The sequence below is a fragment of the Oryzias latipes genome, chromosome 24, assembly GCF_002234675.1.
Source record: "Oryzias latipes chromosome 24, ASM223467v1".
NCBI lineage: Eukaryota > Metazoa > Chordata > Actinopteri > Beloniformes > Adrianichthyidae > Oryzias > Oryzias latipes.
The window spans coordinates 14177315-14200419 of record NC_019882.2 but is presented as its reverse complement, the minus strand read 5'-3'; the positions used below and the strand labels follow the sequence as shown (position 1 = coordinate 14200419).

At 39.4% G+C, this 23105-nt stretch overlaps 3 protein-coding genes across 4 annotated transcripts in view; 2 read left to right on the top strand and 1 right to left on the bottom strand.

Moving 5' to 3' along the window:
- sgk1 (serum/glucocorticoid regulated kinase 1) overlaps window positions 1–1393 on the top strand; it is a 37460-nt gene extending 36067 nt beyond the window's left edge. For both annotated transcript variants that reach the window (XM_023952858.1, XM_011491794.3), the window contains one exon: window positions 63–1393. In XM_023952858.1, the coding sequence (XP_023808626.1) occupies window positions 63–230 (168 nt within the window). In that variant the 3' untranslated portion in view covers window positions 231–1393. The remainder of the gene's footprint in view (window positions 1–62) is intronic.
- An 8716-nt stretch (window positions 1394–10109) lies between these two features.
- slc2a12 (solute carrier family 2 member 12) lies at window positions 10110–16409 on the top strand. The gene is made up of 6 exons (XM_004083702.4): window positions 10110–10240; window positions 11064–11175; window positions 13016–14308; window positions 14487–14609; window positions 14947–15079; window positions 15175–16409. The coding sequence occupies exons 2-6, from the start codon at window positions 11088–11090 to the stop codon at window positions 15263–15265; spliced, it is 1728 nt and encodes a 575-aa protein (XP_004083750.1). The 5' UTR covers window positions 10110–10240; window positions 11064–11087; the 3' UTR covers window positions 15266–16409.
- tbpl1 (TATA-box binding protein like 1) lies at window positions 16187–22958 on the bottom strand. The gene is made up of 7 exons (XM_004083701.4): window positions 22862–22958; window positions 21814–22053; window positions 21647–21729; window positions 20633–20696; window positions 19225–19328; window positions 18093–18187; window positions 16187–17027 (listed from the first exon to the last, which is right to left on the bottom strand). The coding sequence occupies exons 2-7, from the start codon at window positions 21946–21948 to the stop codon at window positions 16945–16947; spliced, it is 564 nt and encodes a 187-aa protein (XP_004083749.1). The 5' UTR covers window positions 21949–22053; window positions 22862–22958; the 3' UTR covers window positions 16187–16944.
- Between the last annotated feature and the right edge of the window lie 147 nt (window positions 22959–23105).

Sequence of the window (23105 nt, the reverse complement as noted above, 5' to 3'; positions counted from 1 at the left end):
TAGCAGGGAGTTTGTAGAGCCTGACTAATCCTTGCCCGTCTCCCCTCTGCTTCCACCTGCAGACTGGACCCAATGACCTGCGGCACTTTGATCCAGAGTTCACGGATGAGCCGGTTTCCAGCTCCATTGGCTGTTCCCCGGACAGCGCCCTCTTTACAGCCAGCATCAAAGAGGCAGCTGAGGCCTTTGTAGGCTTTTCCTATGCCCCATCTATGGACTCTTACCTATAGGATTTAAGCATAAACCATGGAAACCAGTGTAGACCTACTGGACATGAAACCCACCGTGTCCTCAGACTTGCATCTTGACCCCCACACAGCAATTCCCATCAGAATGGCGGATTTCTCTGAAACAATCCCTGCAAGAGCTCTTTGGCTTCACGTGTATTTTATCTTTTCTGCCCAGTTCTTGAATGCATTCGATGCAAGAATATGTTCACCACAAACAGTGACTATTTTCATCTTAAATTCTTTATTAGACCTCATTTCACATTTCTTACCCTCTTGTGGAGGTCTTTTGCACTTTGCTAGGGCAGCTCCACAATATTTTAACACTACATCTGACAAGCACACACCTAATATAGTTGTTCAAAAAATAGTGGACTGAGCCACACTTTCTCTACTCTAGAGAGGTCCATGTTCATCCATGTAGCGAAGCAACTCCATTCCCTAACATGGACCTACCTTTTGAGTCCAAATAAGTAGCTTGGAGATGGCATTCAGTTTGGTGCTTTATTTTCTCCTCTTTTATCTATTTTTTTGTTTCGAGAAGGGAGTCAATAGATGAATGTTACAAGTCTTAATTTCTCTCAGAGGTGTCCTTACTGTCATCGAAGTTTGCTTGTACCCACATTACAATTTCATCCACTTGTTGTTGTCTCGAGTGGAGGGATTTAGCACTAAATTAGTGCGCCTGTTCTGCCTTGAACACGTGAGACACGGGGACTCGGATGACGTTTCTTACCTTCATTTGCACATTAATGCTGATGGCGAGATGAAAAAGGGAGCACTGCTGCTAGGTGAGGATGAGAGTAAGAGGGAGGGGTTGAGAAGTAGTTTGTTTTCCTCAAATTTTGCTCGAAAACTGCGCACCCCCCCCCCCCCCCATAGTCTTCCATTCGCCTCACACTGTTGAAACCGCAGCCAGCTGTCAGGCTGCCAGCATTGAAACATTCCACTTTAATATTGCTGTATTGCAGTTGGACTGTATTTAAGTTTGTTTGTATATTTGAAGTTATGTGTACTAGTTTTAATGTATATTGAAAGAAACAACCTAAGGTATGCTTTATTATGTGTATGTAACAATTCATGTTTAATGTACTGTAAATTGTATAATGGTTTATGTGACCATGTTGAGTTTGCAATAAAAGTTTAACTTTATTACATGTTCAAAAGTGCTTTGGCATTATATTTACTCTATTTTCTCTCCACCGTCCTGAAAACCGACAATGAATTTATATTGACAAGCGCAGAGTCATCAACCGACATATCCAGATTATATCATAATCTGAGAAATGAATATGAAAATGCACATTCCTTTTGGCAGCATTTGGAAAGGATGCAATCGCTCAGCAATGTCCCATAAATGTGGAGCGTGGACCTTACCCTCACTCATACGTCAGCAGCCTTACACAACAATGTAACGTACAAGTGTGAAGGTCAAGTGCCCTTTTTTTTGCCCAGTTTAGTGCAAGAGGCTTAATTAAATTGGGAAAATCGAAAATTCCACCCATGTTATCAAAAGTGTTTAATATGTCAATAGATATTTATCTTGTACATAAAACACAGTTTCTTGGCTAATCTTGAATCTTTGATGTGCTTGAAACTGGTTTAATCGTTTATTTATGAGACCAAGAAGGATTCTGAAGCTCATAGGAGTGATTAAACCAAGTCATAAATAATTCTTAAACATTATTAAAAAATCTGTACACTGGGCTAGATGAGAGGAAAGCGAGCAGTTTTCAAAAATTTAAATTAATGAGAAAAATATTGCCCTTTCTGCCTTATTAAGTTTGGCTCAGCCAGACCCCAACGTAAATGTGAGACATCAGTATTATTATACATAGTCATAGGTGTTTGTTCTAACAGTTTTTGAAGGTTTTTTTCCCCTTATGGTACAATTTATTTGTAGTTCTGCTCTGCCACCTGTTGGGCAAGACTTGAAGAACACCGTTGAGGATATGATTCTGTCGCAAGCATCCAAAAACATAATAAAAAGTTCTCCACAATTAACTAACATAACAGTAACAGATTACCTAAAAATGTTGTAACATTCTGGAAATATAGAACAGGATGTTAATGATAAGCAATTGAAGACAAACATTCACTCAGGGTAGGCATCTAGAAAAATTCACTAACATGCATTAGTACATTAGTATCATGAAAGAAACAGGCCCAAAACAGAAAGAAAATAAAAATGGAAACTATTTGATGAACTCAAAGTGACTAACTATTTTATTTAACGAAGGTTTGTAAATCAACAATAGAAATGCCAAAAAGAAAAAGGGTGAGCCAAAAAAGAAACAACATCACAAAAAAACAACTAAATGAACATGTTTAATTTAAAAAGGTAAAACATCTGTGCTTTGATATTACATGTGAATCATAGAGGTATTAAACTTGTGGGACTAATTTTCATGATTATGTTTTAACAAAAACATTCTGTGCTTTCTCTCTACCAGGTAGCCCTCTGTTTTCTCAATTCTTTCTTTAAAAAACATGAACTGCTCTTTGAAAAGGCTGTTTGAAAGGGGCTTTTTTTTATTGTAGTATTTCGACCGATTTACTTTAGAAATGTTGTGTGGCAAATTACATTGATCCTCCAAAAAATGGATACTCCGTTTTTTGCACCCAGTGACAAATAAATATTATTCGGTACGGAATCATAAAGCCTAATTTTTTTTATTTGGAAAATGAGCATCCATCTTTGTTTCTGCTAAAAGACAAAAAAAATTGGCTTTTTGTTTGTTTGGCTCACAGGGACCTCCTTGTGAAAACAAGCCTTCGTGCTCCAACCCATATCTTGTTTCCCTCAACTTTCCAGTTTGTTCAGCACTGAACAGAAAAATCGTGGACACATTAGTGCAGATTTTCTATGGGTATGTGCTGTAAGAAATATTATTACAAATGAATCGGTGAATTCAATAAGGGCCCAAGTCTAAGAAGTTTGTTTTTCCAGGAAATGATTTTAATTGCAGTAGGGAGGCTACACCAAATGATTAATACTTTACCCATATTTATTACCAGTTCATAGCTTACAAATACTATAATATGAAGCACTTCACTTTTATCATTTCAGAGGACTAGCAAACTAAAGTCTGTGGACATGGGCCCTTCTTGAATTATTAAACAGGGGGCGCTGCCATATTGGATAACTAGTGCTGCCCTCTATGGGATAAAGCTAAACTCATGCAAGACAGGCCCAAGTCCAGGAATTGGGCTCCTCTTGCACTCAATGCATTGTAAATGTCAAGCATAGTTAATTCATAACAACAGACTTGGGACATTTTGGCCATAATCAGATAGCTTTTCCCTTGAAGACCATAAAACATATAATATCTCTATTTTGAAAAATGGTGGACTTGGGCCCCCTTTGAATTCACTGATTCAATTGTTAAAAAGCAGAAACAAAGAAGTTTTTGTGCAACTACAGTCCTGCACTTGTCTGTTTCTAACCTTCTGTTATAAACAGACAAGTGCAGAAAAATAAAAGAGAAATGGAGGGTAGAATATTTCACATATTTTGTGTAAATAAAATAAAAAACAGCACTCCTGAATTTCAGAGGCATTTCAGGGATAAGATTTTAAACATAGACAGGAAAGAAAAGATTCTGGGAAGCTAAGAAAAGTTGTAGCAGCAGAAATTTCTGACAGTTAAATAGTTTTGCTGCATCAACACTGAGGAAAAAAATGACTGCATGCCTGCCAACAAAAGAGGAAAGAGCTCAGCGACTGGATGCATGACGGGAAATGTTCCACTAGATGTCACTTATCACCTTCCCTCATCACTTGTTCCCTTGTGAAGGGAAATGAAATTCAATCAAAACATGTCAGGATAGTCTTTGAGCACAGGAGAAATAATGACAATACTTGAACACCAAACACCAATCATGTTCATTTGTAAAACTTGATTTTATTTTTTTCTTAAAAGTTACGGTCTTCTTTGTAACATAAAATATGGTGCACAGAACTTGAATGTTTGCTTGAATTCTGGGGAAACTCCTGGGGTATCGGATCAAATCCGTCCTTCTTGCCAGGCTTGCCTAGAAACCCTCACAGTAGTATGTTTGGGTCTGCCATTTCTTTCCGGCCTCTTCCTCTGCCATTCTAGTGGCCAGGACATACGGCCAAAGGTTGACTGAAAGGACCACAAAGTCAATCATCCACCTCCTGCCTTGCGTGTCTTGGTGCCACGTGCACTGATGGTTGCCCTTGTGTTTAAACATGACATTTGTTTTGGATGAGCCATAACGAGCACAGCATTATAACAACAGAACATTGGTCGGGTTCAGATTTATGGAAGCGATTCTGTAGCATAGTAAAAAATAAAAGTCAATACCAGAAATGCTTTTTCATTTTCAAAATGAAGCTGCATATTTTACTAGAAACTAAAATGAAAAAGCCATCCGCCAAAATGCTTTTTCATTTTCTTCGTCAACACTGCTTATTCTGTCACTTAACGGATTGCTTTATCATTTTAATTTTGAGTCAAATATGCAGCTTTATTTTGAAAATGAAAAAGCATTTCTGGTATTGACTTTTATTTTTAATTATGCTACAGAATCGCTTCCATACAGATTGGGGTACCCATTCCTTTCCATCATGGCCTTGTAGTGCAATGCAGTCGAGGGTGGGGGTTGAAGGCGAGTGCCTGGGCAGCTCTACCTCCTATCATGGGCTCTGACTTTTGGGGCATGAAATGTCACCTCTCTGGGAGGGAAGGAGTCTAAGTTTGTATGGGAGGTTGAGAGGTACCGGCTAGATATAGTCACATCCACACACAGCCTGGGCACTGAAACTCAAACCCTGAAGAGTGGATTGGAATCTAACATTCTGAAGTAGTAGTAGGCAACAACCTGATGTGGGTTTGTCTGGCAAGTGTTGGGCGTGTTAAGTCACGTCCCTGCACCTTTGAGCAGGGGATTGGTCTCTAACCAAGGTTTTTACGGGGGTCAGTCCTCCAGCTGTCCCCGACCCTCTTCCTTCTATAACCATTTATTAGGGTGAGGGTGTTGGGGGTCGGCCTGCAATGCACCTTGGGGGGAGAAGCTACTTGGCAGTGGCCCCCCTCCCTTGGTTGCCGTATGGAACGCGCCCCCCCTCTTGGTTTTAATTGCACTTTAGACATCTAGGACCCTTGGTAGAGGGGGTGCTTGGACATCACTGTCAGCAAGCAGTAGATGTCCTTAGTGCCCTACCCGCCAATTTTAACTGCACCTTAGATATTTTAGGGCCCCTTGGTGGGGAGGGTACTTGGAAATCACTGTTTGCAAGCAGAAGATGTCCTCCCAGTGCCCCCCCCCCCCCCCCCGCCGATTTTAACCACACCTTTTAGTACACACACCCCCTTTACATCACAAATTCACACTCCAACCCACACACCCATACGTGCACAAACGCACGCTCACTAACACACATACATCACACAAGAAAGAGAGACTTCTGATCTTCTGTACCCCGCCCTATCACTGGCGGAGGGAAGTGGGGTCCCCTGTCACAGCAGCCCTGTCCCTTGGGTGCTGGCTTCCTGGGCCCGGCGGCCCTCTCTCCACGCAGGGAGAGGGATCCCTGAGCTTTCTGGCAAGACCGGGAGCCTGGGATCATATCACATCTGAGCCTGGGGGTGTCCATGGCCCGGTGGTGTGGGTTCTGGTCCTGGCCCCTGGGCGCCAGCCTTCTTCATATTTTCCAACCGCGGGTGAGCCTCGTCGGGCCCTGAGGGGGGAGGGGGCTGCCTGGAGCAAGGGGGGTGGGTCTTCCCTGAGGGGCCCTTACTCGTGCCGGGGGCTGGGGCGGTGGGATGCTCAGGACTCCTGGGTGGTGGTGGGGAAACTGCTATATGGGTCGGGCTGGGGCTTGCAATCTCCACCCCCTGCACCCCCCTGCTCTCTGGTGTTGGGGGCCACTGTGGCGGTCCCGCCGGCCCTGCCTGGGGTGGCGGATGTAGTTACTCGGCAGGCGGTCTATCTCTATCTGCTGTACTGTGCGGGTGATGTGGGGGTCCTGGCTTCCGCTGCTGCTGCGGTGGGGGCCTTGGGGGGGGGGGGGGTGGGTTCTCTCCCTCTTTCTACATTCCATCATCCACCCCAGAAGAACATAAACACTCACTCGAGCACAGGTGCTATCTCACCTTTGCACAAACAGTTTGCATGACTGAATCAAATGATTTACATGTGTTAGCCTGAATGCATAAGTGTGCATGTGGGAATTTTAGGGGCAGCATCTCCATGTAGACTTGTTTGTGTGTGAACACTTTTGGAGCCAACAGGTGTGTTTGTAACGTTTGAGTGTGTGTGTGTGAACAGGCCCCGCCCATTTCAAACTTTTCATGCATCTTCACCTGTCAGTTGTGATTATAAAGCTCAAGGAACTTGTTGCTTTCTGACGCTTCATGATCTTACCCTCGCTACTATAATCAACCCTCAACCAACCCCCCCCCCACCTTATCTATCCCTCTCTTCTCTTTTTTTTCCTCCTTTTCTTTTACGTCCGGTCCAACACAAAAAGTATATATTTACAAATATAATTAACATAATAAAGTTTAGCTGAAATTACAAAAGGGGTTTATTTAAATATACATCTGGTGTATCATAAGATTCATAACCCCTGTTGTAAAAGTAAAATATGTCCAACACAAAAGGCTTTCAGCTCTCATCTGTTTGCTTAGCTGTTGGACAGGACAAGTAAAAAAAATAATCAGTCCTTCTTGCCCACGAGCCAATCAGCAGTTTGGAGTATGGTCTCCTTGCTGTCTCTAAGGGAGAGGAACTGGAAAGAGCCTCAAAAGGGTACTCCATTGGCCTCCTGAGGGAACTCCAATGACCATGTGGGGAATGACAAAGGCACTTGGAAAATGATTGCAAATTGTTAAAATGTATAGTTTGCTACTAAATTATCTTTTGGCAAAAGTAACCGTAGAGATGAAGATTCTTCTTCCTAGCTGTTTGCTATGCATAGTTTGCCTGCACACCTTTATTTCTAAAGCACCTTTAAAACAAATGTTGTTGACCAAAGTGCTGAACAGCCAAAACTGAACAACCATTCTAATTATGATGAATAAATAAAGAGGCAATTCACAACTGAAAAAACTAAAAGGCAATAAGTAACTCAAATTACACTATAACACAAAGAAAAAATAAACAAAAGGATTCTTGAGTCAGTGTCACCAAAAATAAAAGGATTTTAAAAGAATTTAAAAGTGTTCTTGTGTCTGTGCATCTCTGTTGTGCAATGAAAGGTTTTTCCATTGTTTTGATGCGGCAACAGTGAAGGCTCCATCTCCTCCTGCTGAGACTGGAGTGAAGGACGGACAGGAAAGGTTGGTAAGCAGACCTTTGACCTTAGACTGGAGCAGGGGGCGGGAGGAGGTTAGACAGGTTGAGCTAAAAGTAGAGTTTTAAAGCTTATTCTGACTTTTAAAGAAAGTTTAAATTTGTTGTTCCCTACACAATGTCAACACTTAAACCTTGAAGAGGCACATTGAAACACCTCCAAATTTTATGTTTTGCCAAACAGATCTGAGGAACTCCTACAGAATGAACCACCCTCACATTATTGCATCATGGCATAAGTAACAAGTTTCAAGTTCATTGAATTGCAAAATATATTGGAAAGGCAGGTATGTTAGTTGTGCTAAAATGGATTCATGATTGTGCAAGAACTAAATACTTAGTTAAACCAATACAACATCTTAGATCACCACATAATTACAGAGTCACCAGAAAAATCATATTAAAAAGACTTTATCAGCAGTACTTGAAAGGTTGCCTCAAGCCAAACAGAAAATAATTCTGCTCAGCAAAGTTATGTGTTACTGAGTAACCCATTTTGTTGGAAAAGGTTTTTGAATCCCAGGAAACAAATAATGATGTTAGCTAAACTTGCAGATTGTTAGGTTTGTTTTTCTTTTGTTTTTCTGAAAGTGCATGCAAGCAAATCTTTTAAACATGTTAACGTTTCATTTTAAAGTACAACCATGTTTATTGAAAAAGTAATTCGTTCAAATAATAATACATTTTGTTGGTCAAGATGCAAGAATAACTTTTATTTACGTGAATGTCAAGTAATGACACCATTTTTTTGTTCAGCATATCCCTTCAGGGGTCGCCACAGCAAACAGCTTTCTCTGATTCGGTCAGGTGGTTTGACAGAGATTTTTACGCCAGAGCCCGGCCTGACACAACCCTGTATTTAATCCAAGCTGGGAACCGGCACAGGGGGACCCAAACTTGGGCCCCCTTGTAACTACATAGTTGGTCAGTAGTACAAAGACTCTTGCCCAAGGACCCACACTGGATGAAGCTCATCGTGCCCCCTGGGAATTTAACCCATGTTTCCCATGTGCCAGTCCTACATGGAGCTATCAGTCTTCCAGCTGGTGTCTTTATCAGAGAGCATCTAAAGCTAATTGCCTTATACATTTTTATCAATTTTTTACAATTGAGGCAAAGACCCTCAGAAAAATGACCAAAAGGTTTTTACAGTTCTTGTGAAACTCCTGTTTCCCCTCTTTTAACTTATCCACTACTTCAATTTCTGTTTTGCCCACACAGCAAGGGTGTTAAACTGAACTGTGACAAGTTAATGCAAGTCAAACAAAATTCACATATAGGGAACATTCCCAAGAAGTCAATGTGTATGAGTGCTGTGTGATGTAATCATGCACAATAGGTCCAGCCCACAGAAAGGTTGTTTCTCACAGGCCATCTCTAAAAAAACATTTTTTACTCTTAATTTTAACGCAAATCAAAAATGGATATGTCATTTGGGTGGAATTTCTAGTCTATAAATCATTTGATTTCCTTTTTTGTAACTGAAAGTATCACCATCCACTGACCTTTAAACAATCAATTTGTTGCCTGCTGATTGTGTCCCTTGCATGTACTTGCTTGAAGATAACTGATCTAACTATCTTACTGTCTATGGAGTTGATAAGCTTTCATGAATGATACAATGGTTTTCCAAACAGTGTGAGACACATTATGTTTTCAGATAAAACCCTATTTTAAAGTGAAAAAATGCAACGCCCAGTTCAATGCAGCCTTATCTGTGACTGTCAATGGTAGATGCTGACATGGTGAAGAGTACTCTTGAGTAAGTAGGCCACTCCATGTATTTTTGGTAGTTAAACTATTGCACAACACATGACTACTGGTAAGTGTTTTGTTATTAACACCTGAAGTGAAATTTTTGATTCATACCCAAATAATTGCTTAGAATGTGTAAATGTAGGCAGATTAGCTTCATTCTCATAACTGAAGGATTTTGTTTTGCATGAAAAGTCACATCCTCTCATTGTAATGTGGACAGACAGATGTCCCCTCCCAATTGGACATCGCTCAACTGCCCTGTAAGTTGACCTGAGAATCAACTGACTGTGCAGCACACCACATTTTGTAGATCAGATCCCAGGAATGGCAAGGTGGTGTAAACAACATTCCTGCCATGTTAAAGACATCTGAAGCAGGTATGACAGATGTGACAGCAGCAACGCAGTGAAGCAAAAGTGGGACATGTGTAACTCACAGTACAGCAGGTGGTAGACATGTTTGTTTTAACTATCGGGGCGAGGGAAAACGTAATATTTGTTCAGGTGCACTTTACTGTCTATTATGGAGATGATTAAATATGACCAATTTTAGATTAATTTACAATTTACAGCAACAAAAAAGTAGATAACTATTTTTAAATGATAGAATGTAATAAATCTTATTTAGTTAAAGTAATAAAAAAATGGCAAACTTCTTTTTTTTTCACCAGAAAGAGTGTTCCTGAAAGCGGACCAATGGGAAGCCACGTGGGGACGCGTCAGCCCCATTCCAGATTTCCTATTGGTTGGAGAACGGAGGAGGGGGGCGGTCCTAGGGAAATGCCTTACCTTAACAAACTCCATGCGTGCAATAACACGAGCTGAAGGAAGGCTCGCTGGAGAGGGAAAGTTGGAGCGGCGAGAGTGAAAATCAAGCGAATGGCCCGGCTTAGTCGACTTTAAAACCTCAGTAGTTACTCAGCAGGAGCGGAAGGTAAGAATAAAGTAACTTTGAACAGTTGTCAGGACTTGTTTTTGCGTGTTTTAGTCTGTTTACTGTCTCAAAAACAATCCATCAGGGAATGGACTTTGCTGACCCTGGAAGAAGTGACCGCAGCATTGTTATTCAAATCACAATAATGAAGAAAAAAGGGGATGCTGTTGAAGGAGACAGTTGGGGTGCACTCACAAAAATAACCCAGATTTTTTAATTCAGTCTTGCAAAACAAAATCTATTAACTTACTTTTTAAACCCATATCTGCCATCTCCAAAATACTCCTGACTTTGGATCTAGATGTTTTTTTTGTGCTTTTTTACCTGGTTTACCTTCTTTTTTTGAAGGTTTTATGGATAATATATGTATAATGATTACAGCTATAAATGTGTTTTATAGACCCCACTAAACCCCATTTACTCATGTGTCTAATTCTAAATAATCAACGTGCTGTTTCGTAGAACTGACAATGAGATGCTTTTGTCTCCATGGATCAAAGCTGAATGTCTAAACCACTGGAATCAAATGTTTTGTTAGATTTTTATTTTATTTTATATTTTAAGATCTATTTCCAGCACTTGCACCCTGGGACAAAGAAAAAACAACATGCACACTTAAAAAATGTTTTTTATGAAAACACAGGTTTCACAGAAAGTGCTGCAGTAACACCGCGTCTTTCAAGATAAAGAAAACTTTTGTTTTTGTAGGTTTCCAGCTCCATGCTTTTAATGAAAATTGGTTTGATCTGTTTCAAAAAAAAGTTTCTATTGGATGGTTTTAATTTGGTTTCTGTTTTACTTGTTTCAATCTGTTGTAATGCAGGTCTCCTGGTAGTTGTGCATAACAATGGACCCTGACAACAAGATGACCTCGTCATACGCCCCAGCTGACCTTTCCTCCGAGACCCAAAGACTGACTCCGCTGAAAGCCCCAGGTACACCAAAAAGCCCTGTAACCCTGTTTCAGCAGACAGTGTGGTCAGACTGTGGTCACTGAGCTTAATGTAAGATGATCCATCTCCTTCACTTGGATCGACACCTCAGATTGAGCACTTTGATACGAAAATCAGCTGACTGGGATTGGTTGGTCAGAGGACAAAATGTTTTGTGCTCCAAAAAGACATTTATTTTTGCTTTTATATGGGTCTTTTGAGAAACCTTTTTAAAGGTAACTTCCAGTTTGCTCAACAGAACTTCATCTATTTGGATCTAAATGAGTTATTACAGGGAAACTAGTGGAAAAAGCTGATTTTGGGGGAACACAGTGCCAAGCGGAAGAGGTGTCGGAGTTTTATTGGGAAATATAAGTTCACTCAATTATCAGTAGAATTTTTTCCAACAGCACTATTGCATAACTCTCTATAATAATGCCTTCTTTTTTTAAAATGTGGCAAAGATAAGTTGACCCCAAAGGTGACTTTTGAAGTGCTAAGGAAATCTGGAACTTGAACTAATTAGATAAGTCTTGCTCAGCAAAGTTCTTTCAGGTAACTCAATAAACTAATGATAGCATATTCATTTTCTAGATCCCGGCTGTAGTTATCGTTTAGCCAAAAAAAAAAAAAAACAAGCAAATTCTGCCACTTCTTACCTTTTTTCCAAAAAATCCTAACTGATGAAGTTAAATGCTGTTTATAAGTCTGTTATAATTCTATCAATGTGATCCCGCAGTAGAAAAACAGTATTACGCAAGAGGCTTTTCAAGCAGTAGCAGCTCACATTTTCAAATCATTAACTAATCACTTGTATGAACTAACTAAATTATATAATTATCGATGCAGAGGTGGAACAAAGTGTTTTTCCCCTAATTGTACAGTTAGGACTGTAAGGATTGCCATTGTACTCGCACACATTCATATGCAAATTAATTATACAGAATATAATAAATAATAATTTAAAATTTTAAATAATATATATTTTTAACCCCATTGGTTTTCATTCTTAGATCCTCACAGAAATCTTCTTTTGCTTCATTCATACATTAAAAATAAACAAGGTAAATGATATTGGCTGTTCATTTACTATAAAACTGAAAGGTAAGACCTAAAATTGTTTTTCCCTTTTAAAGCCAGTTTTTCACAGCATAAACTCAAGAAAATCGGTAATTGATAACTGATAAGTGAACTATGTAGATACAAAAAATCATCTAATAAGAATGGATAGGTGGAACCAAAAAACTGTGTCTGCTAGTACACTGGTCTGTTTATGTTTTTACACTCGTCTTTTTTTTTTTGCTGAAAGTCCTGTTTGGTTGTTTTTAACAATAAATAACATGCAAAAATGTATTACATGCATATGAACCCCTTCAGCTGTGTGTCACAGTTTTTAATGTACCTTTTTATTCAGGACTCTACTGGAAAACATTGAAGAATATTTTTTGTATAAAATCATGCACAAATCTGTTGTTATTAAGAGAATTAAAGGTTACCTGGTTTGCAGAGGGCATTCTGAAATGTGGTGCAAGGTGTAGAAATGTTTGTCTTCCCATCAATAAAAGGTCTTCACCTTTGATCAGAATTGGAGTGAAGGAGGTCAGGGGTCACTCAACCTTTTCTGCTGTCTGCTCTTTTTCTTTTCCATCCACCCAAATGCCAGGATTGATTTTATCAACAGTATTATAGGGGATATATTTAAATATATGTATTATTTCATTTTGAGTATATTATAATTTTTAATCTAACATCATATTTTGAAAATGCAAAAAAAAAAAGAAAAAGTTTTATATAGTCTTTCTGTAATCCACATTTCTAACAAGGTCTCCCCGTTTCTGTCCAGGCTGCAGCTGGTTGGTGGTTCTGGCAGCTTTCACAGCCTCCCTGAGTGGCCTGATGTTGGGCTATGAGATGGGCCTGACCTCTGGGGTCCTGCTGCAGCTGCGGGGCATCCTCTCGCTGTCCTGCAGGGAGCAGGAACTGCTCGTAAGCTCCCACCTGCTCGGCGCTCTGCTCGTCTGCCTGGCCGGAGGCCCCATTCTGGATCGCTACGGCCGCCGCTGCTCGTTGTTCGTCAGTGCTGCCATGGTGGTTGGAGGAACCCTGGTGCTCATTTCCGTCACCTCGCTCGTTGCGCTCACACTGGGCCGTGTAATAGTTGGCATGGGGACAGCTCTGTCAGGGACAGCAGCTTGTCTTTACATTGCAGAGATTTCCCCGAGGGAGAGGAGGGGCCTGCTGGTGACTCTGTACGAGCTGATGCTGGTTGTAGGTGTGATGCTGGGATTTGGCTGTTGTTACGCCTTTGCCACTGTGCCGCATGGCTGGGCATTCACATTTGGGCTTGTAATTCCTCCAGCACTGCTTCAGATTGGTGCACTTGTCTTCCTTCCGCCCAGCCCACGCTTCCTGGTTGCTCAGGGCAAAGTGGAGCATGCCAGGGCAGTGCTGGCCAGAATGAGAAATGGTCACATGGAGCACGTGGGAACTGAACTCAGGGACATCCAAGCCGGACTGAAGGAGGAATCCGAGCACAGTTTCTGGGAGCTGTTTAGTGCCAAAGCTAACCTGCGCTCTCGTCTGCTCACCGGTGCGGCTTTAGTTTTCCTCCAGCAGGCTACTGGGCAGCCCAACATCCTCTCCTATGCTTCCCCGCTCCTCCGCAGTGTTGGGTTCAACAGCGACGCCGCAGCAACCTTGGCCTCCACGGGGTTCGGGGTGGTCAAAGTAGTGGGCACCATCCCCGCCGTGTTGCTGGTGGACCGCGTGGGACCTAAGAGCTTTTTGTGCGTGGGAGCAGTCTCCATGGGGCTTTCTCTGGCCGCACTCGGCACACTGACGCTGCAAAGCCGCACTCACCTCACAAGCCTGTGCACCAGTCAGACATTAGACAACAGCACTGAGGTGCTGTGGAACTTGAACAGAACCTTCCAGGACTTTGAGGAGGGTGGCCTCTTTTCTACGGACCTTCCCAGCCACTGGATCGCTGAGGAAATACAGAGGACTGACACTGAGGGGGGTGGGATAAAGGACTCTGAGGGAGAGAAAAGCCAAGGGGTGTCTTCTTCACTACAATGGGCTTCACTAATTAGCCTTTTAGTATATGTGGCTGCCTTCTCCATAGGCCTTGGGCCAAGTAAGTACCTTTTTTATTTTTTTCCATGAAAAAATACAGTCTTACCAGCTCTCAAGCATACAAGACTTCATAAGTTTTTGTCATGCTTGCTGGCTGATTTCATGCTCTATGCAACATTTCAAATGACTAAAGTTACTGTAATGACACGTAGGGCTAATAGATGTTTTTCTTCTTCCAGTGGTGTATGTGGTCCTCAGTGAGATCTTTCCCATGGGAGTCCGAGGCAGAGCTGTGTCTGTGGTGTCTGCTGTCAACTGGGCCACAAACCTGCTCATCTCCATGACTTTCCTCACCCTCACAGGTTCGTTAGTTTCTAGCTGCAATATGACGACAAAAAGTAGAACGTTTGTCTCAAAATTCCCCTGTTGGTCACAACCAGATGGGTAATTGGTCAAATAGAAGGCGATTTTTACCAGATAAGCCTAAAAAGGAACTAAAGGGTTGAAGTTGTGACTTTATTTTTAAAAATGCTGGTAAATCTGGTGCATTTTCAACATGTAACTGAGGAAATTAGAGGCAAATAAAGGGAGATTCTAAATTTAATTATACTTCTTTTGGAAAGAATTCATCATTCTTTTTTTAGCTTATGGTATTACATTTTCAGCGGACAGAAGTCCACTTTCACTCTTATTTTCCAGAAAAAATTGGTGTACCCAGTGTGATGTTCCTGTACGCCGCCATGAGCTTCGTTCTGCTGGTGTTCGTCATCCTCTGTGTACCGGAGACAAAGGGTCGCACGCTGGAGGAGATTTCAAAGGAGCTCGCTATAAAGTAATCCTTTGGCCATTTTTCATAGCGACAATATCTTTCCAAAAAAAAACGAAATTGTGAAACTTATTACTTTTTTTATGTGTGTGTTTTGCCAGAAAGAAATTTCAGCTGAGTCTTTTTAGACAAGCACCGACCCAGGAGAGTCTGATCAGGAGCACATCCACGCAGATTCCAGCAAACGCTTAGAAGGGCCAACCGAGAAAACCACATCAGGGCACATGTGCTGCTTCTCATCATACGCCTCCCAAATGCCTTCGCGTGGACCAGACTGGAGAGGCTGAATCTGTTTAACGCAAACAAATGGGAACACCACCTCTCAAAGAAAAGAAAAAGCATTTTTCATATTTTTGGCATGTTAAAAGAAACTTAACTTAGCACATTCAATTTATCTTCTTTAAAAAAAAAACAGATTTTAGCTTTGTAAACATGAAATTGTTGAAGATGTTTTGTTTAAAAGTACAACTTTCTGGAAAGAGCCCAAACAGATCAAACCAGTTGAGTCACTTAGGCAACTTTTTTGTTGTTATTTTAGGGCAACATGAGTTTTCTGGAAAGCTACTGAATGTAGAGAAACATCAACACAGACAGAGTCACTGGTGGGATATTTAGGAGAATCTACAGACAGCTACCTTTTTTATTTTGTTTTTAATAAGATTTTAAAGCCAAAATTATATCTAGAGAATAAATAGGTGTAATATCTAAATGTTCTGCTCAGTTTTGCACATTTTTTTCTTTGTACTTAAGTGTCTATTCATTTCTATCAAGTCCAACATGCAGCATTGAAGTAAATGTTGAACATTTCCTTTTTATTTTCTCTGACACTATTCTGAAACAAACACTCCCATCTGTATGTGTGCACAAAATGAACATCAACCCTTTAGTGGAATTTTCCTCTTTTTATTTTTATAGAAAAATTCAAGTGTTACAAAGTTTACTTGAGACCATTTGAGAAAAAAAAAAGATCCATCACACAAACAGACAACATATCAAAGTACATTTTATACAGTTCTGTCAGCAGAATGATAAAAACACTGCTTTTCCTTAGACCAGTTGGGAACTTTGAGGGGTTTTCTATTATATTGTAATGCAATATATTTGAAGTTTCTGTGAAAGTCTATTTCTCTTTTTTTTTTTTGTACATGAAATACTTTTGGAAATCTGCCTGGTGTGACTCCAAGGAGTGGCTGCTTATGTAATAAAAACGGTTCAGCTCTTTGCTACTGCTTTCTGCAAAAAAACATGTAAATTCTGCACATTTTACTGATCTCATAAATGTAAAAAAAATGGAATTAAAAGATCAAACTGACTTAAAACTGACAAGTATTTCTGTTAAATGACACTTAAAAAAAAAAGAATTTAAATTTAAAACCACAAAGACGTCAATGGTGTTTGCACAGAGGGATGCGGTGAGGATATCTTGACTGAAGTGAGGGGTAAGTTCTGGTGGGCTCTACCTCCAGAACTTGGCTTTCTGGGCATCTCGGCGGCGTAGAGTGACTGCGCTGGTCGGTCCTCTAAAAAACTAACGGTGGACGGAGATTCCAGCAGGACTGGCCTCGGATATCGAGTTAGCAGAGAGGCTGCTCTGAGCAAACAAACTTTCACCATTGGTCACAACTGTTCAGCTTGAATATACTTGCAGTACTAAAAACGGTTCAGGTATCCATGCAGAACACTCAAAGCAGGATAAAAGTGACAGCAGACAACTTTCTCATGAACTCCAACAAGGATTATAAAACTCTCAACACACACGTCCGTCTTGACAGTCTAGTTAGTCTTGCAGAGATTACCGTAAAGAAAAGGAGCGAGGAGTTTCCTTATCAGTATTGAGTCTTCTTTTATCATGTAGGCGACTTCTTTTTGTCCTATTTGCAGAGGGGTTTCCGACACTCAAACAGCAGTGGGTAGACCTGCTCCACAGCTGTTGCAACATTCTGCACATTTGGTCCTGCATTGTCAAGACAGAGTATGAATGTGGTGACAGAAACATTCAAAATGCAAACTTTCACTGGTGAAATTTATCAGGAACTGGAATCTTTTTCTTTTTTTTTAATGAGGGCATGACCTCAATCCAGCAAACTAGTTTTCTGACAGCACTTCTATGATCCTTTTAAACAAATATCATATTAAAAATCTCAACAACAGACTGACACACATTTAAAGTCCCCACTCTGATCATCTTGGTCTTTTAATTATGATCATGCAGGTTTTTAGGACACACAGTAGTTTCTGCAGAGCGGCAGTAGTTCAATAGAAATTCACTTCTGAGTTGTGGCGGGGGCCTGTCATCACATCCCCTGTTTCTGAGAGCTCTCTGTTTACATGCTCTCCTGCTAGCTTACATCCCCTCATGACCCCACCCTAACATTAGCAATGCAAATGGTGCTGAATATCAGGGCCGTCCAGTTTTCAGACAGATGCCAGTTTAGACGAAGAAAACAAAGACGTCCGTGGATCTAATTGTCCTAAATGGAGCCGAGAGTTTGTGCCCCGTATATTTTATTATCTTCTTCAAATGGCATTTTTTCATCTGCTCCTGATTCACAATGATTTGAATAAAGAAATACTCAGAAATACAAATTTATGCTCGTTTTTTTTTTTTGTCATTTGAACAAGTTTTTATCGAAGTGGGGCTTTAAATGAGAGCAAACACTCGGCTTCCCTAATGTGTCATTCATTTGGTTTATTTCTAAATTATAAAATTATTCGTTTCCAGTTTTTTTTTTTTAAATCTGGTTGAACCACATTAAAGAAATTGTTTTAGTTTGACCTAACAAGTCTCAGGTTCTTAAGACAGATTCCTGACATACGTTTTACTCAAAGTGACTCAAAAGTTTTAACAGGTTAATACATAACACACTCTCACCAACAAACCACCCCCCCCTCCAATGGAAACATTAAGGCCACTTTTTTTTTAGGAGTTTCCAGACTTTATGGAGTTTGACTTTATTTTTTTTTTGCTTCCTGATGCCCTCTTTAGACTCCTGTTGCGGTCACGGGTAAACTAACTTACCTGTAATCGTGAGGCTTCCAGTGGAAAACACCTGTACAGTAGCCTTTATATTCTTGATTCTGTATGTAGCAGCAGGGTGAAGCTCAGGCTCATAACTGGCAAAAAATAAAAAGTTCAGCAAACCAAAGGTTTAGTATGACTTGATACAGACAGGTCAGTGCAGCTCTTTTTTCTAAATAAGAAGACTGTTTATAAAAATTACAGGGTGACAACGTAAAAAACAACTTAGGGCCTGATTTCACAACAGCAACACCAGGCAGAATCAATGCATGTTTCAACCACTAGAGGTCACCATATTCTTGCAAACAGCAAGAAAATCAACTTTTCCTTCACTGAAACTGAACAAAATTTAAACTAATAAAAACTAACAACTAATCTATGAAACCTAAAACAAAAGACTTGTTTCTAAAAAAAAAAAAAAATGGGCTCAATGAGTAGAACTTAAAACAAAAAAACTGCAAAAAACTTTAACAAGACTTATTTTAATCTCCCTATCATTGCCTTATTCTAAAAAAAATAATTAAATATTTTATTTCCACAGCTTTAAAAAATCTCAAATGTTGAATTTTACAAAATAATAAATAATGATAATAAGGCCTCTTTCACACAAAAAGGGCATATTACTGATTATAATATTGATTGATTACTTGGATTTATTTGTGCTATGTTGTAGGTTGTTCTTTAATGTATTATTTTTTTTTACATAAAACTAATCTTTTTCCCTTCCCATACAGAAAGCTACATTAAATGGTAAAAACAGGAACTAAAAAATGTAGAAAAGATATAGTGTGAAAGTTTTAGGACAAAAACAATTTTCTACTTATTTGAGCTGCACTTTACTGACAAATCTATGTATCCAATTAATAACATTAACAACAATCATGCTTTTAACAATTCAATTTTAATATCAGTTTTAAAAAGGACTGTCACCATCACTAGATATGATTCACCGATCAATCAAAATGTTTCATCTACAGATGAGTTTAACACTTTGATGTTAAATAAATGGGAACAATGTAAAATGTTTTGAATCCAACTATTGCTCTGCAACTGCTTTGCCTAAAAATCTCCAAGAAATAATTCAAAACTGAAAATATATTTGTTTTTATACAAATATAATAACTCATGTTACCTGGCTATGGGCCGGTTGTTCTTTGTGAAGTCTACCAAGTGAATTGAAAATGGCATGGAGCAAACGGCGAGCACATTCACAACCTTGAAAGCTGAAAACCTCACCTGTGAAAGGGATAAAAAATGCAGTTCCAATTCAGTTACAAGACTTTTTTTAAGGTCAAATGTTTTACCCTTGATTTGGTTTATGCCAATTTCAGCACATGTGAGTTTTGGTGGCAGACCTGAGGGTTAGTGTCCTGCAGCGTGTTTGTCCAGGATGAGTACACATTGTACATAACCTCAATCTACACCTGATCCGTACTTATCTTTCAGCCCACATTCTTTTTACAGTGTGTTGCTAGAGGTTCTCCTAGAGAACAGGAGCTTCTATATAGATGTAGAGCTCAGACGCTCATGGACTGTCGCCCACAGCCTGCAGCAAAGCAACATCTTCAGCTTTATCTGTGTGTTCAAGTGCTGGATATTTTCACAGTAGTGGGTTGTGCCATGCAGTCTATCACTGTCTTTTTTTTATACTGGTTGTTTCCTAGCAATCAGTGGCATACATTGTGTAAATGACATTAAAACACATTGGTAACACACAGTTTCATCACGGATTCAAATCCTCCAAAGGTCCCCTTAAACCAGCTCATGTGAAGTTCTCCAGAGACCATCTGGACGATCCAGAGGAGAACTGAGAGAATGTCAAACGATAAGATTAGACTAATATGGAACTCCTTGTAATAAACACCACTCGGCTTGTTTGGAAGAGGAAGAATGCTGAGTTTCATTCCAAAAACACCATGCCCACTGTAAAGCATGGGGGTGGTGTCATCATTCTATGGGACTTATTTTCTGCAAAAAGGGAGTGGACAGCTGATCTGTATTAAGGAGAGGATGAACGGGATCTTTGAGCAAAAACTTATTTCCTAAAGTGACATGATCAATGATCTTAAATCGTTCACCACGGCAACACAGGAGTGGTTAGGTAAAAAGCATTTCAAGGTTCTGGAGTGACCTAGTACGTCTCCGGACCTCAGTCCTATAGAGAATTTGTGTGTTGCCCAGCAACAGCCCCAAAACATCCCAGCTCTGGAGAAGATCTGCATGGAAGAATGGACCAAAATAACAGCTAAAACAAACATGATGAAAACTTACAAAAAGCCTTCAAACTTCTGTCACTGACAGCCAGGATTACATTGCAATGTATTGAGGTAAACTTCTGCTATTGTCTAAATACTTATCCTCCCCATCATTTTACAGCTACGGTAACTTCTTTAAAAATGAAACATTGTGATTTTATGGATTCTTTTTTTTTTGCATTATGTCTCTAAAATCTGATGGGTTTTTGTGATGAAAATAACAGATCTCTTTTTTTAGGGGAATAATCAGGAAATACTAAACATTTTTAGTACGTATATTCTTACCTTGAAGCCAAGTTTCTGCAGACAGCGCGCTAGTCTGCGAGCGCCCAGCTTTGCCTCGTCCTCACTGAACAAGAGACAAAAGGAAACTTTTAAATTATTATGTAATATCTAAATGAAAAATGACTGAGAACAAAGAGGGAAATCTAACAGACGTCTCAACTCTGTGAATAAAATATACAAGCAGTGGCACAAAAGCAATCAAATTCCATCCAATGTCATCTGATTATAATATAACTGACACTGACAGATACATACTATACAAAAATATATAGTAAAACAGAATCCTAAAGATGAATACAAAAGATTTTAAAATGTGATTCTACATTTAGGTTTGAACCACAGATTTGATTTTAATGAAAGACATTTCTATTTTGGTGGTTAGTTTTTACATCATGTTTATTCTTTACAACAATTTCTTAAACTATTTTTATTCCTCTAATTTAGACTTTGTCTGTCCGCTGACTCATAAAACAAATGTATGATAGTTTTATTAATGAAGTTGTTTAACGTCTCATAACGTTCTCAGATTTTTCTGTCAGACAAAGTGAATGTTTGGACACAAAAAGATCAAATCAGCCAATCAGTTTGAAAAATCAGTTTTGAATTTCACCTAAACTTTCCAAATAATTGAAGCGGTTTGGGTTACTGTTGATATTCATACCTATAACCTGCTAATAACTAGTTTTGTATCTTATTTTGATCCAAAATTGTTTTAGCTTCAGAATATCAACTTTTTTGATGAATTCTGCCAAGTTAGTTACAGTTCTGAGCCACACAAAATCAACCTATATTAAAATTCAAAAATCTCTTTAGTTGAGTCAAAGTGTAAAAACTTTGCCAAATTAAATTGTACACGCATACATTTTTTAAAAAATAAACAGCATCTGAGATAGCTGTCGGCATGGTAACAAGAAACTGCAAACAAATGAATCATATTTACACTATTTAATTTAAGGCAACATGCAAAGTGTGCTAAGTTAACTAGGATTCCCATTTTTATTTGACACTGTTTACCTTGTTGCTCCAGTGCAGATGATCTTTCCTGATGACCAGATTGAGGCTGTTATCCTTGGTTTCCGAAGTTTCATCAAGACTTTCTAAATAAAGAGATAACTTTAAAAAACAAAAACAAAAAACGCAACTTTGTCAGCATTATATGATGCTCTCTTTTCCACACTCACCCCTACTTCCGGCTTGTAGATGACATTGATTCCCTCTAGAGCGATTGTACGCAGATTAAGGTGACATCTGGTCCGAAACGTCGCAACAACATTAGTGATAATGATGTCGACTGCCTCATCGTTGCTGGAATCCATGAGGAAGTGTGCGGCGCAGCAGGAAGAACACCAGGCCTTTTCTCTCACACATGCATCAGAGTGGCCTTCCCCATAACTCCCTTGATTGACTTAGGAGACAAAAGTCTAAAGAAAACAGTTAAAAAGTTAGCGTTTAAAACCCCATTTCAAAATATTTTCCAGAGTGTAAGAACATTAGTAAAAAGACAAACGTTAACTTAGTGTTTCACTATACTTGAATACATTTTTCAAAAGGGTTTAAACAATGATGTGCTGTCGCCCTTGTTTCAGCACAAACACCAACTACAAACAATAATCCAGACTCTATATATACACATATTCTGGATGCATATTCATATTTCTAGTACCAGTACTCATAAGTAGTTTTTGGAGAGGAAATCAGTTATGACAATGAAGTGTTCACCTAAGCAAGTGAAGTCGCAATTTGTTAATTATATTGGCACTTAAGTATGATCTAATTACATGAGAAAGGACACAATTTTTCCTGCATTGTCATGACTAAACCTATTCGACTTTGTTTAGTTTCGAGAAATAAACAAAAGATGACAAGTTACTTATGCTAGCTTTTGCCGGCTAGCAAAAACTGCCTGTCTCTTATAACAAACGCACATTTGACAAACATACAACAATTGATTTGCTGTCGCAGTTAGGTGATCATAAATAAGTCTGTCAAAGTAAAAATAGTTTCCGACTGGTTTGTCATTTAGAAATGCTAACCATTAGCACATAACAAAGAGGGGAGACGAGGCTTCTGAATGAAAAGTTGTTAGCTACGGATGCTAACAAGCTAACTGTCGAAAATGGGTGCAAGTTCCATAATTTTTAGGTCGTTTTGCTGACCAATGGCAAAGTATGCGTTTTATAGAAAAATAAAGCACACAACCTCGAATTATGTTGATTTTTTTCTAGTTACCTCTGAGTAGCTACACTCATAAATATTTCCTTCAACAGCAGATGTTTGTTGACAACCCCTTCTGAGTTTGTTGCCTTGCATGAAATACAATTTCCGGTTTATCCTTTCAAAATAATGGTTTCGTCAGGTCAACTTCCGTCTTTAATAAGTTACAAAACCATTTAAAAAAAAGGTTAAAAAAATAGCAAAAAACAAGGAAAGTGATTTACGTTATACTTACGAAAAATAAAAAAGAACAAAAAAG